We start from the raw sequence: 13,170 nt of genomic DNA, 5'->3' as shown, positions 1-13,170 counted from the left end.
AACTGCGAGATTGTGACCTGAGCTGAAATCAAGAGGCAGACGCTTAACCGACTGAGCCACCCAGGTGCCCCGAGAAAGGTAATTTTTAAAAGCAGAACCACAGTAGCATTTCTCACTTAAAAATAATAATTCGCAAATACTGTGAAATACCCAGCCAGTGTCCAAAGTTTCTTGATTGTCTCGTAATTTTATTTACTTATTTGTTGGAACCGCAGCCCAGTAACATTCCCACGTTGCCGGATTCCTTAGGTCCTTTTAACCCATAGCCTTCCCAGTCTCCTTCTGTCTTTTCTAACCCTTTGCCATTGCTTTGATGGTCTGTAGAGCTTCCTCCAGTCTGGATTTTGTTTGTCCTTCAGTATTTTCCTTGGCCCCCTAGATTTCTTGCACGTTAGTAGTTGGAGCCGGAGGCTGGATGGGATTCCGCTGTGGTTGATTTGACGCCAGTTTCAAGGGGCGGGGGGTGGGGTGTCCTTCCACCGGGGGCTCCTGATGCCTGCTTGTCCTCAGCTCTGTCCCTCCCTGAGTCCTCTCAGTGTGAACTGTAGTGATCTACAGTCTCCCCCCAATGACGTTTTGGTCATTGGCAGGTGTACATTACAGAGACAGGGCACATTGTGTGTTAGATTCTTGCCCTTCATTCTCCTGTGTTGTAGACACGATCGGGGTCATTCTCCTGTGTTGTAGACACGATCGCATCCTCTTTTTTTCTCCCATAGGTGAGCGGAGGGCTTGTAAGTATCAGATGAGTTGCAGATTGTTTCTCAGATGGTCCCACCGGTGGCCGGGCAGGAGCCTCTTCCAGCCGGTTTTTGAGTCTTTTGTCTGACTTCCGTGGTCTGTGACAGCCTCCTTGCTACCTGGGGTGTACGGATGCCCCGGGCTTGTGTGCGTTTGTCCATCTGTGCCTGGAATCCCCCGCGTGGAGTCCAGAGGTCAGCGTCTGGGTGCGTCTCTGGCCTCAGCTCCCAGGTTCTGTGGCCACACAGTGTGTCAGGTGGACCCGGACTCATCTCTTAGTGGATGTATTGGGGGGAGGGGTTTCACCAATGTCTGTGGCTCAGTGGGGGGCAGCTGACAGGTGCGGCAGCCTGGAAACTCTAGGCTGAAATGAAGGACTTGGGTTCTGGTGCAGAGTCTGCCGCTCAGAGCAGCTGCTAGCACTTAGCGAGCCTTCCCGACCCTTCTTTGAGCAGACCCGCTTCCCTCCGGGGCGTGAAGCCAGAGAGAGGGGAGGTGGGGCCTGATTCCAGCTGCCGTTACCTGCACAAATGCTTCTTTGCTCAGAGCCTGGGGCGATTCACTTCACCTTGCTTCCTGGCTTCCTCATCTGCAAGATGCCTCTCTGTCCCCTTCCTACCTGGCTTCCTTGGGCTCATTTGTCCCAAGGTGGGTGTTATGGGTTGACTCGTCTCCTCTCCCCCCAGAAAAGATCTGTGGAAGTTCTAACCTCTAGTCCCACAAAAGGTGAGCTTATTTGGTAAGAGGGTCTTTGCGTTTGCAGATAGGATTAGTTAAGATGAGGTCACACTGGAGCAGGGTGGGCTGCTAATGCAGAGTGACTGGTGTCCTTATAAAAAGCCAACCCCGGGAAGGCAGGCTCGTTGAGGACGCCGTGCGACACTGGGGGCAGAGATTGGGGTGAGGCAGCCACAAGCCCAGGCACGCCACCAGAAGGTAGAGGAGCGGCACGGGACGGACGGATCGTCCCCCACGGCCCTCAGCGGGAACCAGCCCGGTCCACGCTGTGAGTTTGGATTTCTGGCCTCCGGGTGGGCAGGGAGAACTTTCTGTTGTTTTAAGTCACCCCGCTGCTGGTGCTTTGTTCACAGTAGCTCCAGGAGACGAATACAGCGGGTGGCTGCTTTCCCCGGTTCCTGCCACCCCCAGGTTGCTCTGAGGCCCCAGCAGCACTGGCATCACCTGGATGCTCATTGAGATGCAGACTCTCGCCCCACCCCCGCCCCGGACCTCCCGAATCAGAATCCTGGGAACGAGGGACCCAGGTGATCCGTCTGAGGAAGAAGGGGGTGGAATGGCGAGTCCCCGACACACTGTGTCTGGGAGCAGCTGGCATTTATTGAAGCCCCGCTGCCCGCCAGGCAGTGCCCCAAGCCCTCAGGGACATTATCGTCCCCTCGTGGGTTCCCCGCGTCCCCCTGGAGTCAGCGCTGCTACCGTGCACGTGCTGCTCCGCTTGGGGCACGTGATTTACGTGAACTACGCCTGATTGGCACCCCACCCCCACCCCAGCAGCCCTTCTCACCCCGTTTCATGGGTGAGGAGAACGGGACTCTCACAGAGAGGTTAAGCCACCTGCTCAGGGTCACCCAGGTCTTCGGTGGTGGAGCTGGGAGGTGAACCCGGCCAGACCTCTGATCAGCGTGTCCCAACTTGTACCCAGAGCCGCTACTCCCCGCTCCCCCCCACGCCCCCTTCTTTGGGAGAGCTCCTGAGGGCAGCTCTCATTTCCCCATTTCTTTTCTCTCGCTTGGAAGTTGTGGTAAACTACACATCATGTAAAATTGGCCATTTTTAACCATTTAAAGTGAACGATTCTGTGACAGGCGTGGAACCATCACCATTGTCTGGTTCTAGAACCTTTGCATCCCCCCAAAAGGAATCCCCCTTGCCCATTGAACACAAACTCCCCGTTCCCCTGTCCCCCTGCCCCCTGCAGCCTCTCCTGTGCTTGCCGTCCCTCTAGATTGGCCTGTTCCGGATGTTTCCCAGGAGTGGAATCCTACCCTATGTGCCCCGGCTGCTTTGGCTCAGCATTTCCGTTTGTTTTCCAGGTTCCTCTGCGTTGTAGCAGGTGTTAGCCCTTCGTCCCTTCTTATTTTTCATGTTTTTTATTGTGGTTACATATGCATCATCTAAAGTGAACCATTTGCGACCATTTCCAAGTACAGCTCGGTGCTGGTAAGTACGTTCACACTGTTGTGCAAGCATCACCACCGTCCGTCTGCCAAACCGAAACTCGGTACACATTGAGCAATGACTCTGTTCCCTCGCCATCCTGCTTTGCTGGCTGTGTGAACCTTCCTGCTCTAGATTCCTCGTGCAGGTGGACCCGACAGTATCTCTGCCTTTCTGTCTGGCTTTTTTCACTTAAGCCTCACGCTTTCAAGGTTTGTCCTCCCGATGGCCTGTGTCCATGCTTCCTTCCTCTCTCTGGCCGTATAAGGTCCCGCTGTGTGGATCGGTCCTATTTTGTTCATCTACCTAGCGCTGGACACGTTTCGGCCATCGGGAAGGTTGCTGCTGTGCAGACACACGTGCAGGTTTTTGCTGGAAGACAGGTTTTCCGTTGTTTTGGCTTCCAGTTGTGAAAACTCTAGGCTCTGTGGCTGGGGGAGGGGAGGGTGTCTCTGCCTTGGTGCCCTCCTGGGAAAGAGGGGAGGATCCCCCCAGAGGGCCCGCATGGGCCGATCAGCCAGGGGCCCACTGACTTGTCTCTGGGGGGTCCACTTTAACTTGCTGCTAAGCCTGTCCAGCCTCTAAAGTTGGGATGCCTCTTTAAGAAGAAATAAAGAACAGAAACAAGTTACAACCCTGGTGACCAGAGGGAAGTCTGGTTATTTTGTTTGTTTGTTTAAATTTGCTAAAACACTCAGACTTCTGTCGTGCTGATCTTTGAATCCAAGCCGTGAGGACATAGCGGTCCGCATCTGTGTAGGCGTCCCAACTGTCTGAAAACCTGCCTGTCCCGGGCTCAGTTGACAGAGGTGGAAGGGGGACATTGTCATTTGAGGCAACGAGGGACTCTGCAGGACAGAGGTGTGAACACTATCTCTGGGGCATTCTGGAGAAGAAACCTCCGATTCTCTGCAGACGGTTCGCCCCCCTGGCTGGCCAGGCCCACGGGGTTTCAGAAGGGCACAGAGGGGTCCCCGCTTTTAGAGGCCGGAGGGACCCGCACCTGTTTTTTTTTTTTTTGCTCCTGGAGCTGAGTCCATGTTGAGGAAGGAGTAGGGAGGGCCCCTTGATTGAGAGGAGCCCACGAGTCCCCTGAGGTGTAGTTAAAATGCAGATGGGGGCTCAGGAGGCCTGGTGGGGGTCTGCTGATCACACGTTTCCAGCCAGACCCCAGCAGTCGAGGGGAGCGGATGAGGGATGGGCAGGCGGCGTTGCGCCTGGGGGTCCCCTTCCTCCCACGTCTTCGTGCTGGCACGCTGCTGGGAGCGGAAGAGACACCTGACTCTAAGTGGGCGTCGGGGCTGAAGAAATAAATAGCACGCTGCTCATTTTTAACAGTTGGGGGAAAACCTCTGACAGAGGATGTCTAAAAGGAGCATCCCCAGCCCAGGCTTTCTCCCCGCCCGCCCCCCCCCCCCCAACAAATTGTAACCATGAATGAGAAACAGAGTGATTAGCCACAGCCACCTCATGCCCCCTCTGGTCTGGTGTCCTAGGGATTTCCTGTCCAGGAACCTCAGGCACCTGGGGCAGATGTTGTCCTCCCATCTTACAGATGAGTAAACCAAGGCCCTGAGCCTCGGCCAGGGCCGTACATTCACTCGGCAAGGATGGAGTGCGAGCGTGGGTCTAGGCTCTCTGGCTCTCCCTGCCCCCACTGTCTGGGTGGGGGCTGGGCAGGCATTTATGTTGCAAGTAGGAGTGGCCTTTTGTTGGTTGGTTGGTTGGTTGGTGGTTTCTTTCTTTCTCTCCTTTTCTTTTCTTTTTTTTTTTTTTTTGTTCGAGGAGCTGGTAAGCCCAGAAGAAAGGACCTGCTTTCTGGAATTTTCCTCATGCATCCAACTGTAATGGTCAATTACTCAGTTGGGGATTTTTAGGTCTGGATTTTTATTGTGACCACAGATAACCCCCAGAATATCAATTCGTGGGCTTGGTTTATTCTTGCCTCAATGCAAAGTTGAGGTTGCCTCTGATTTCTTTTTCTACTTTTTAATTTTAATTTACATAAAAGTACAGAGAACAGTGAGCCTCCATTGGGATCAGCACGTGGCCAGTGTTACATCCTCACCCCTGCATCCACTCCAGCCCCTGGGTCGTTGGGACGCAAATTCTAGGCACAACCTCATATGCTTGGTTGGTTGGTTGGTTGTGGCAGAGTAAACCGAGGAGTAAAGATACGGTCTTTCCTCAGCCTTTGTCCCAGTGAAAAGCAGAGCTTTCCCCAGTGTCTGAAGGATGATATATAGGACATATATAGGATATATATGATATATATGTTATATATGATATATGTATGTTTTATAATCTAATTAAATATATATAGTTTCTGTTTTTGTTTTAAGTATGCTTCATGCCCAGTGGGGAGCCCAATATGGGGCTTGAACTCACGACCCTGACATCAAGAGTCGGATGCTTCACTGACTGAGTCACCTGGGTACCCCTGAAGGAGGAGGTTTTAAATTAAAGGAAGAGAACGTAAAATACAATGTTTGCTGAGGAATTCAAGCTGGAGATAGTCTTTAAAAACCAGAGCATGATTTTCAAAGTAATTTAAACAAACACAAGACAATTTTTTAAGATACTGTTCAATCTCTGCTGAATTTGGGATTAAACCAACCTTTCCCCTCAAGTCAGACCTGCCTTAGAAGCGTATGGGAGGGGCGCCTGGGTAGTTCGGTCGGTTAGGCGTCTGACTCTTGATTTCAGCTCAGGTCATGATCTCACAGTTTGTGACATCGAGCCCCCTGTCGGGCTTTGCACTGATAGCCCGGAGCCTGCTTGGGATTCTCTCTCTCCCTCTCTCTTTCTCTTTCTTTCCCTCCCCTGCTCACCTTCTCAAAATTAACCTTAAAAAAAAAATGGGACAGGGGACTTGTGTCCTTGTGGGACCTCCCCCTATTTTATTTTATTTACTTTGTTTAGACACAGCCTCTCCCTAACCCCCATCCACCACCCTCTGTGTCCATTTTTTAGAGCAGTTTTAGGTTTACAGAAAAATTGAGCAAACAGTACAGAGTCCCCATGAGCCCTCCCCCGCCCCAAAGTTTCCCCTATTAACAGCTTGCATTAGTGTCTTGGATGTGTTACAAACCAACACGGCATTGTTACCTACAGTCCCTTGTTTACATGAGGGTCCGTGCTGGTGGTGGGTATTTTCTAGGCTTTGACATAAGCATAATGACATGTATCCACCATTGTGTCGTGGAGAGTATTTCACTGCCCTGAAAGTCCCCGTATTCTTCTCTCCCTTCCCCCCACTGTCCACAAACCCTAGCAACTTTTTTTTTTTTTTTAACTGTGTCTACCGTTCAGTTTTTCCCAGAATGTCCCTAGTGTTGGAGTCCTACAGTAAGCAGCCTTTTCACACTGGCTTGATTTTGTAACATGCATTTAAGGTTCCTCTTGGCCTTTTCATGGCTTGAGAGCTCATTGCTTTTTAGGGCTGAATAACATTCCCCTGTGTGGAAGGACCCACAGCCGATCGATTCACCTATTGAGGACATCTTGGGTCACTCGCAGTTTGGGGCAGTGATGCATAAGGTTGCTGTAAATATCTGTGTCCTGTGGTAGGTGTGGACTGAAGTTTTAGACTCATTTGAGTAAATCCTGAGCAGCGTGATTACTGGATTGTATCACATGCAGAGTTTTTAGGGTGATTTGCAAAGATTTCTCTGGTCAGGAGCTTCAAGCAAAACTTTTCAAAGGTATGATGTACATTAAGTACGCTAAAGTAGATGGTTTGAACTTTTTTTTTTAAGTTTGTTTATTTTGAGGAGGAGAGAGACGGAGAGAGAAAGAATTTCAGGCAGGCTCTGCACCATCAGTGTAGAACCCAATGTGGGGCTCGAACCCAAGAACTGTGAGATCATGACCTGAGCCGAAGTTTGATGCTTAACCAACTGGGCCACCCAGGTGTCCCTGGTTTGAACTTTTATACGTGTATCCACACGAGATGGAGATACAGAGTGTCTCCAGCACCTTGGTCACCTTCTCAGTCACCCTCCCCTCAACCATCCCCAGAGAAAAAGATGCTCTGATTTCTAGCACGATCCATTGGTTCTGCCAGCCAGCCAGCTCCCAACCTGCAGCTTCTGAAAGCAGATGTTTTGTGGGGGGTGGAGGGGGGAGGTGGAGGGGGGAGGTGGGGGGCCATTAGTAGCAATTAGCTTTATTTTGGTTTGTTTTTAAAAATTTTTTCACTTTTATTTATTTTAGAGCATGAGCTCTCCAGTGAACAGGGAGGGAGGGAGACAGAATATGAATGAGAAAATAAGAATCTCAAGCAGGCTCCCTGCTCCGCGTGGAGCCCGACACAGGGCTTGTTCGTACAACCCTGGGATCCTGGCCTGAGCCGAAATCGAAATCAAGACTCAGATGCTCAACCCACCGAGCCAGCCAGGCGCCCCTATTTTGATTTGTTTTGAATAGCGCCCCGTATCATCATTGTTCATGCCGGTCTGGGGCAGAGGCTGGCATACTTCCTGGGTAAGAACATTGTCGACTTGGCAGGCTAGCGAATGAGTAAGCGTGGCTGTTCCAATAAAACTTTACTTAGAAGACAGGAAGTGGGCCAGATTGGGCTCCTGGGCCAGAGTTTATGAGCCCAGGGTACAGTGGTGCTTTTCCTTTGCAAAATTCAGGTCTGGGCTGCGCTGCAGGCCCGGCCCCGCCTGCCCTGGGAGGGGGTAGTAGCCTGGCGCACACCTTTATGCTTCCTCAGGTGGCTTGCACGCGCCTTCAGGGCCGAGAACCTTCCACATCCCCTCCGAGGGGAAGACCGCAGCTGTGGGGCACAGAACTGTGAACATGGATTTACGCTAAAACACAAGGCCGTAAGGATTCGACCCCCCCCCCCGCCTTGACCACATCTGAAGCAATTTCATTTCCCCTCCTCTCCTCTCCCCTCCTCCTCCTCCTCTCCTCTGGGCCTGGCCTGCCGAGGGTGGCCTACCGAGCGGAAAGTGCTACCTGTTCAAGCTGAGGAATGGAGAAGGTTCTTCGGTGAAATGGAGGGATGGGGGGCAGGCTGGATCTGGAGAGGTCAGGAGTCTCGGGGGATCCCTGCAGAGACAAAGGTCTGCCCCTGGCTAGTGAGAGAGAAAGTTGTGGTCTTGAGGGGAATTTCACAGCTGGGTTCCTTGGAGGTAGATGGGTTTCGAGTGACTGAGGGCTGAGGTAAGCCAGTCACGGTCTGTGAGCACGATCTGTGTTTCAAGCACTTTTGACGTGCCACCTTCCACTTGATCTTTTAATAGCTAGGATGTGGCTGGTGTTGGCATTCCAATTTTACACAAGTGGAGATTGAGTGCCCAGAGGTTGCGTGGCTGAGGGAGGGCAGCGGAGACGCTCCGAGGTCGGAGTGGGATTTGAATGCGGGCAGTCTGGCACCTCAGGACTGGTTGCCTCTCGAGGGGCAAGCGGGTGGGTGCCTGGGAGGGTGGAGTTGGAAGCCAATGGCCTTGGGATGTGGAGGTGACTGTCAGGGTGCTCTATGGCCATGGAGGTGGCAGAGAGAACCCCGGGGGGTGGCAGGCTGCCCCCCCCTCCCCCCACCGTCCCCCGGCAGGGAAAGGCAGACAGGTGAAAGCCATGGCCCTCACTGCTCTCAAGACCAGGAAGCTCCCCCTGTGAGTGCTGGCGGGGGACAGAGGCGGACCGAAGGAGGGTTTGGAGGGCGGCCCAGAGGACAGCCTGCATCGGACAGGATGAAAGCCGTATTTGAGGGTGCAGGAGGCATCCTTTTTTACTTTGGCCTTTGAATAATGATGGCCACGATAATAGTACTTTCCATTATAAATTAAGGAAATCATTTGACGGGTACCTAACTAAGCAGAACCTTCCAACAATGGGAATTTTTCTGCATTTGTTAGGAAACCACAGCCAAAAAAAGTGGGTGGGCAGGGGATTTATTCGAATGCATGAACTTCCAGGTTTTAGCCTGGATCCGTGGACGTGGGTGGGTGTCTCCTACGTCTTTGAGGTCTACACTGTTCTACAACATAAACTCAACTACATGACTTGGCACGACAAATATTTGCCGAGAATCTTAAATGCCAGGTACGATTATCAGGCATGTAAAATGATCTCAAACATGGCTTTTTCCCTGAAAGAACTTTCATTTCTGGAAAGAGGACTTCTTTATCTTCAAGGTGGAGGCATTAAGATTGTATTAAGACATTTAGTTAAAAGATTCTCAAGATTTAAGGTTAGGGGCCCCTGGGTGGTTCAGCTGATTAAGCATCTGAGTCTTGATCTCAGCTCAGGTCATGATCTCAAGGTTTGTGAGTTCAAGCCGCGCGTCGGGCTCTGTGCTCTCTGCTTCGGATCCTGTCTCCGTTTCTGGCCCTCTCCGTTCACGTATGTGTACTCCCTCACGAACATTTAAAAAAAAGATTTATGGTTAAAAGGGCGTCAGAGACTGCTGAGGGTCTTATGTTCGGGAATATTCCAGATCTGGACAATCTAGGAGATCACATCTGATTCTTCAGGGCTAGGTACATGTCCCCTGCTGGCTTGCACCCTGGCCACCAGGAGAGCTCAGGATATGAAAGGCACAGAGGAGAAGTGTTCTGGCGAATGGCCGGTGGTTTGGCACCTCTCGCTCCTCCTTTGGAACACCAGGAGTAAATTTAGAAGCCACTATGAATTCCGGTTCTCAATCAGTTCACGTTCCCTTGAGAGTCAGAAACCGCACAATTACACAGGAACCCAGTTCGCTTATTCTGTGCTGTCCTTCTTGGAAAGAATGAGCAGGTGCCTGCCTGATGCCACTGCCAGTTAGAGGCTCATGGGCCAATATGAAACACGGCCTGTGATATTTTATTAATCGTATCAGTCTCTGTCCTTTAAAAATATTTTCCCGTTGCAACTTTTAATTTCTGGCTTCTCGTGCAAATACCAGATCCAGCAGAGCTGGGTGAGGAGGCCTGCCCCTTCCTCCCCTCCCTCCAGAGCCCTGGCTGGTGCTTTACCTGCCAACCACCGTCCCCCTTGCAGGGCTGCTTTCTCCATCTTGGCTGCTTGTTTCTTCCCGTGCTGTATCAAAGTAGATGCCAGAAGGGTCCCCTGCCTGGTCCGTGTCACCCACCACCAGCACCTGCCTGACCCCTATAGGTCTTTGTTCTCTCCGCCCTGGATACGTGGGTGGCCTCGTCATCCATGTAACCTTGGGTCTCTGGTCTCTCAGACTTTTTTCTTTATAAATTGCTGCGAGACGAGTCAGGATTTCCCTCTCTCCAGGAACACGCGTTCCCCGGTGACACGAGACTGCACCCGTGGGCTGCACGTGGACTGCTCTGTTACTGGTGGAATAACCCAACCTTTACCTTTAGGGAACTGGTCCTTATCACTGCCAGGTGGGGAGGCAGTGACCACTGTCCTGTTTCACTTCAGAGGTACCCAAGTTTCGAAGAAGGCAAGTGATCTTTGAGATCGAGTTAGGGGAAAGTACTGGATTCTTCGAGAGGGGAGAGATGCTAGTATACTAATGACTGTTTCAGAACTTGTGACTTACGGACGTTTGCAGAGCTGCGGCCTGAGTCGGGCTCGCAGTGCACTGGGGACAACGCGGAAAGTCAGAACCCACAGAGTGAGCTCGGTGACTGCCCTCTTGGCCTTTGCAGTGAGGGGGCTTCTGGGTTCTTTCCTAGGCACCCGTTGGCCACCTTTTTCCATCTGTTTTTCCGAGTGAGCGCCATCGTCACCTATGTGTGCTGTGACTGGTTCAGCAGAAGCTTTGTGGGCTGCTTTGTCACCGTGCTTCTCCTCCTGTCCTTTGACTTCTGGTCTGTGAAGGTAAGGCCCCTTCGCTCATGATGCCGTCGTTCCAGAAACACAAGGGCTGTGTTTCTAGATGGTGACCCTCCGGCGGCACGTGGCCGATTTGAGCCGAGAGGTACTTTCCTTGAAACTGCAAATACATACTGAGCCGACATTACTTGAAATTCAAGTTAAAACCCATTGTTCAGAGTTGAACGATGGTTCTGGTCCCCACTTGTCATCACTGGAAGGACGTGTCTTATGCAAGTGACCGCTCCACCTGGCTTTGGATTTTTGGCAAACCTGGCATACATTTAAAATATGCCACATATTTTTGGAGGGGGGGGTGTGTGTGGTGGTGGGGGGAGTCACTTACAGGTAAACTGAGTTGAAAATTAGGAGACTCCACGAATTCTCAGAACCTGCCACGGTTCAGTTCCCCTCTCCCCCTGCTCCCGGGACAAGTTCAACACGAACGGACTTTTGTCTGTCCGTGAAAAGACGACTCGTTCTTTACGGCGTGCCTGGGGTTCTTCTGTCCACGTCCCCCAGAACGTGACCGGGAGACTGCTGGTGGGCCTCCGCTGGTGGAACCACATAGACGAAGACGGGAAGGGCCGCTGGATTTTTGAGGCCAGAAAGGTACCGTCCGCTACGGGTCCGCCTCGCAGCGGGGACGTGGCTGTGGAAGTTTGCGCGGGTCCCCTCTGGGCTCCATGCGGGTCTGGTGGCCGCCGCATGCAAAGAGCGAGAACGGGAGTGCGCTCCCGTTGAAGACGGGGCCCTCCCTCCCCGGCAGGCGTCCCCGCAGCGCAGCGTGGCCACAGAAGCGGAGGCGCGCATCTTCTGGCTTGGCCTCGTCATCTGCCCGCTGATTTGGACCGTGTTCTTCTTCAGCACCTTGTTCTCCTTGAAGCTCGAGTGGCTGGTAAGGCACCGCCCGGCCCTGGCGTGGCTTCGCCATCTGCGCGCAACAGGGGGCACGAGCGGGTTCCGTTGTCGTCTGCCAATTGGTTGGAAACCGCTTTCCTAGATGGTTCACGTACCGGGCCATTCACCCATTTAGCGTGTGCCATTCGCCGGGTTTCCAGGGGATTCACTGTGGTGCCGTCAACACCAAGCCAGTGTGGGGGTAGTTTCATCCCCCCAGAAAGAAACCCTGTACCTTTTTGCCCTCACTCCCTCCTGGCCCTGCTCCTCGTTCTTCTGTTTCAATAGGCTCACCTATTCCAGGTACTTTCTATAACTAGAATTCTAGAACATGATTGCTTGTGATCTTCTCTCACTTAACATGGGATTTTCAAGGTTCGTCGGTGTTGCAGCATTTATCAGTATTTCTTTCCTTTTCTATGGCTGTGTAATAGCCCCCTCTACGGCCACGCTACGTTTGCTTTATCCACTCCCCCACCGATGGCCATGGGCTGGATCTTTTGGATGCGTAGGAATAATGCTGAGGAAGGAGTTGAAAGCAAAGCATGTGCTAGCCTACTCTGGAACCCTTCCTCAATAGGAATAAGCTCACCTCAGAGTTATGAAGTTTCATTTCAGTTTTCTTACCATCTCAGTGCTGTGATCTGCCTCACTTACTGGGAAAACAAAATACCCACAGACCGTAGGAGCAGCAGTATAATTAAAAGCAGGGGCTCTGGAGTTTGGATGCTGGTCCAGCCCTGCATCGGCTCTGGGACTGTGCTCAACTTTGGTTCTCTGGGCTTCACTTTCTTCCCTGTAAAATGGGATGATAATGGCACCAACCTCTTGGGTTGTTGACAAGGTACCTGTGATGATCGGCGAGTGCTCAGAGAAGGTTGGCTGTGACTAGGTACAGGCCAGAGTTGCTTCTATGTGGTTTGGGGGGAGTGGGTGGGTGGGGTTCAATATATGCTCTTAAAAGAATTTGCTTTGTCTGAGCGCAGGCCCTTGTGATAGCTGGGATTTCTCTCCAAGCTGCTAACCTCTATGGCTACGTCCTTTGTAAGATGGGAGGTGAGAGGGACATCAGCAAAATCACAGCCAGTTTTCTGTCCCAGATGGTGTTCCAGACGGTGAGTTACTAGAGTCTTCCTCCCGGACCCCTGCACTCCAGACGCCGAAAGGGAAGGAGGCCCACTAGCCAATGCCATTTTAACATTTTCTGTATCAACCAAGCTACCCTGTCAGTACCCCCCAAAAATACCACACAAAAATATTTTTTTAACTTTGCATATATTTCTACACGTGAGAGTAATCTTTGAAATTTGACCAGGCTCTTCTTACAACTGGTTGAACCATCTTAAAATCTGACCAGGGCTGCTTTAGACCAAGACATTGAGCGATGAGCTCTGTGGGCTTTTGGTTACATCGTGGGTTTGCTCTGGCCCCTGAATCAGCAGAATCGGGCCCCTCACTTGTGAGGACAAAGCCACAGCTGACTTTTCCCCTTGCAGGCCAGCCCAAGGGACTTCCAGAAGCCTGGCCTCAAGGGGCTGGAGATTCACAAGCATTAGGTAAGAG

The 13,170-nt window shown here is 51.9% G+C and overlaps 1 protein-coding gene across 1 annotated transcript in view; it reads left to right on the top strand.

The window, feature by feature from the left end:
• The window catches only part of TVP23A (trans-golgi network vesicle protein 23 homolog A), a 28,826-nt gene that overhangs the window by 14,590 nt on the left and 1,066 nt on the right, over window positions 1–13,170 (top strand). The window contains exons 3-7 of the mRNA XM_053894286.1: window positions 10,569–10,713; window positions 11,230–11,319; window positions 11,477–11,605; window positions 12,594–12,722; window positions 13,104–13,163. Of these exons, the coding sequence (XP_053750261.1) occupies window positions 10,569–10,713; window positions 11,230–11,319; window positions 11,477–11,605; window positions 12,594–12,722; window positions 13,104–13,163 (553 nt within the window). The remainder of the gene's footprint in view (window positions 1–10,568; window positions 10,714–11,229; window positions 11,320–11,476; window positions 11,606–12,593; window positions 12,723–13,103; window positions 13,164–13,170) is intronic.

Source organism: Panthera pardus, unplaced genomic scaffold, assembly GCF_024362965.1.
Source record: "Panthera pardus isolate Hobbes unplaced genomic scaffold, ASM2436296v1 HiC_scaffold_5, whole genome shotgun sequence".
Taxonomy (NCBI): Eukaryota; Metazoa; Chordata; class Mammalia; order Carnivora; family Felidae; genus Panthera; species Panthera pardus.
This window is presented reverse-complemented; position numbering and strand designations above follow the sequence as displayed.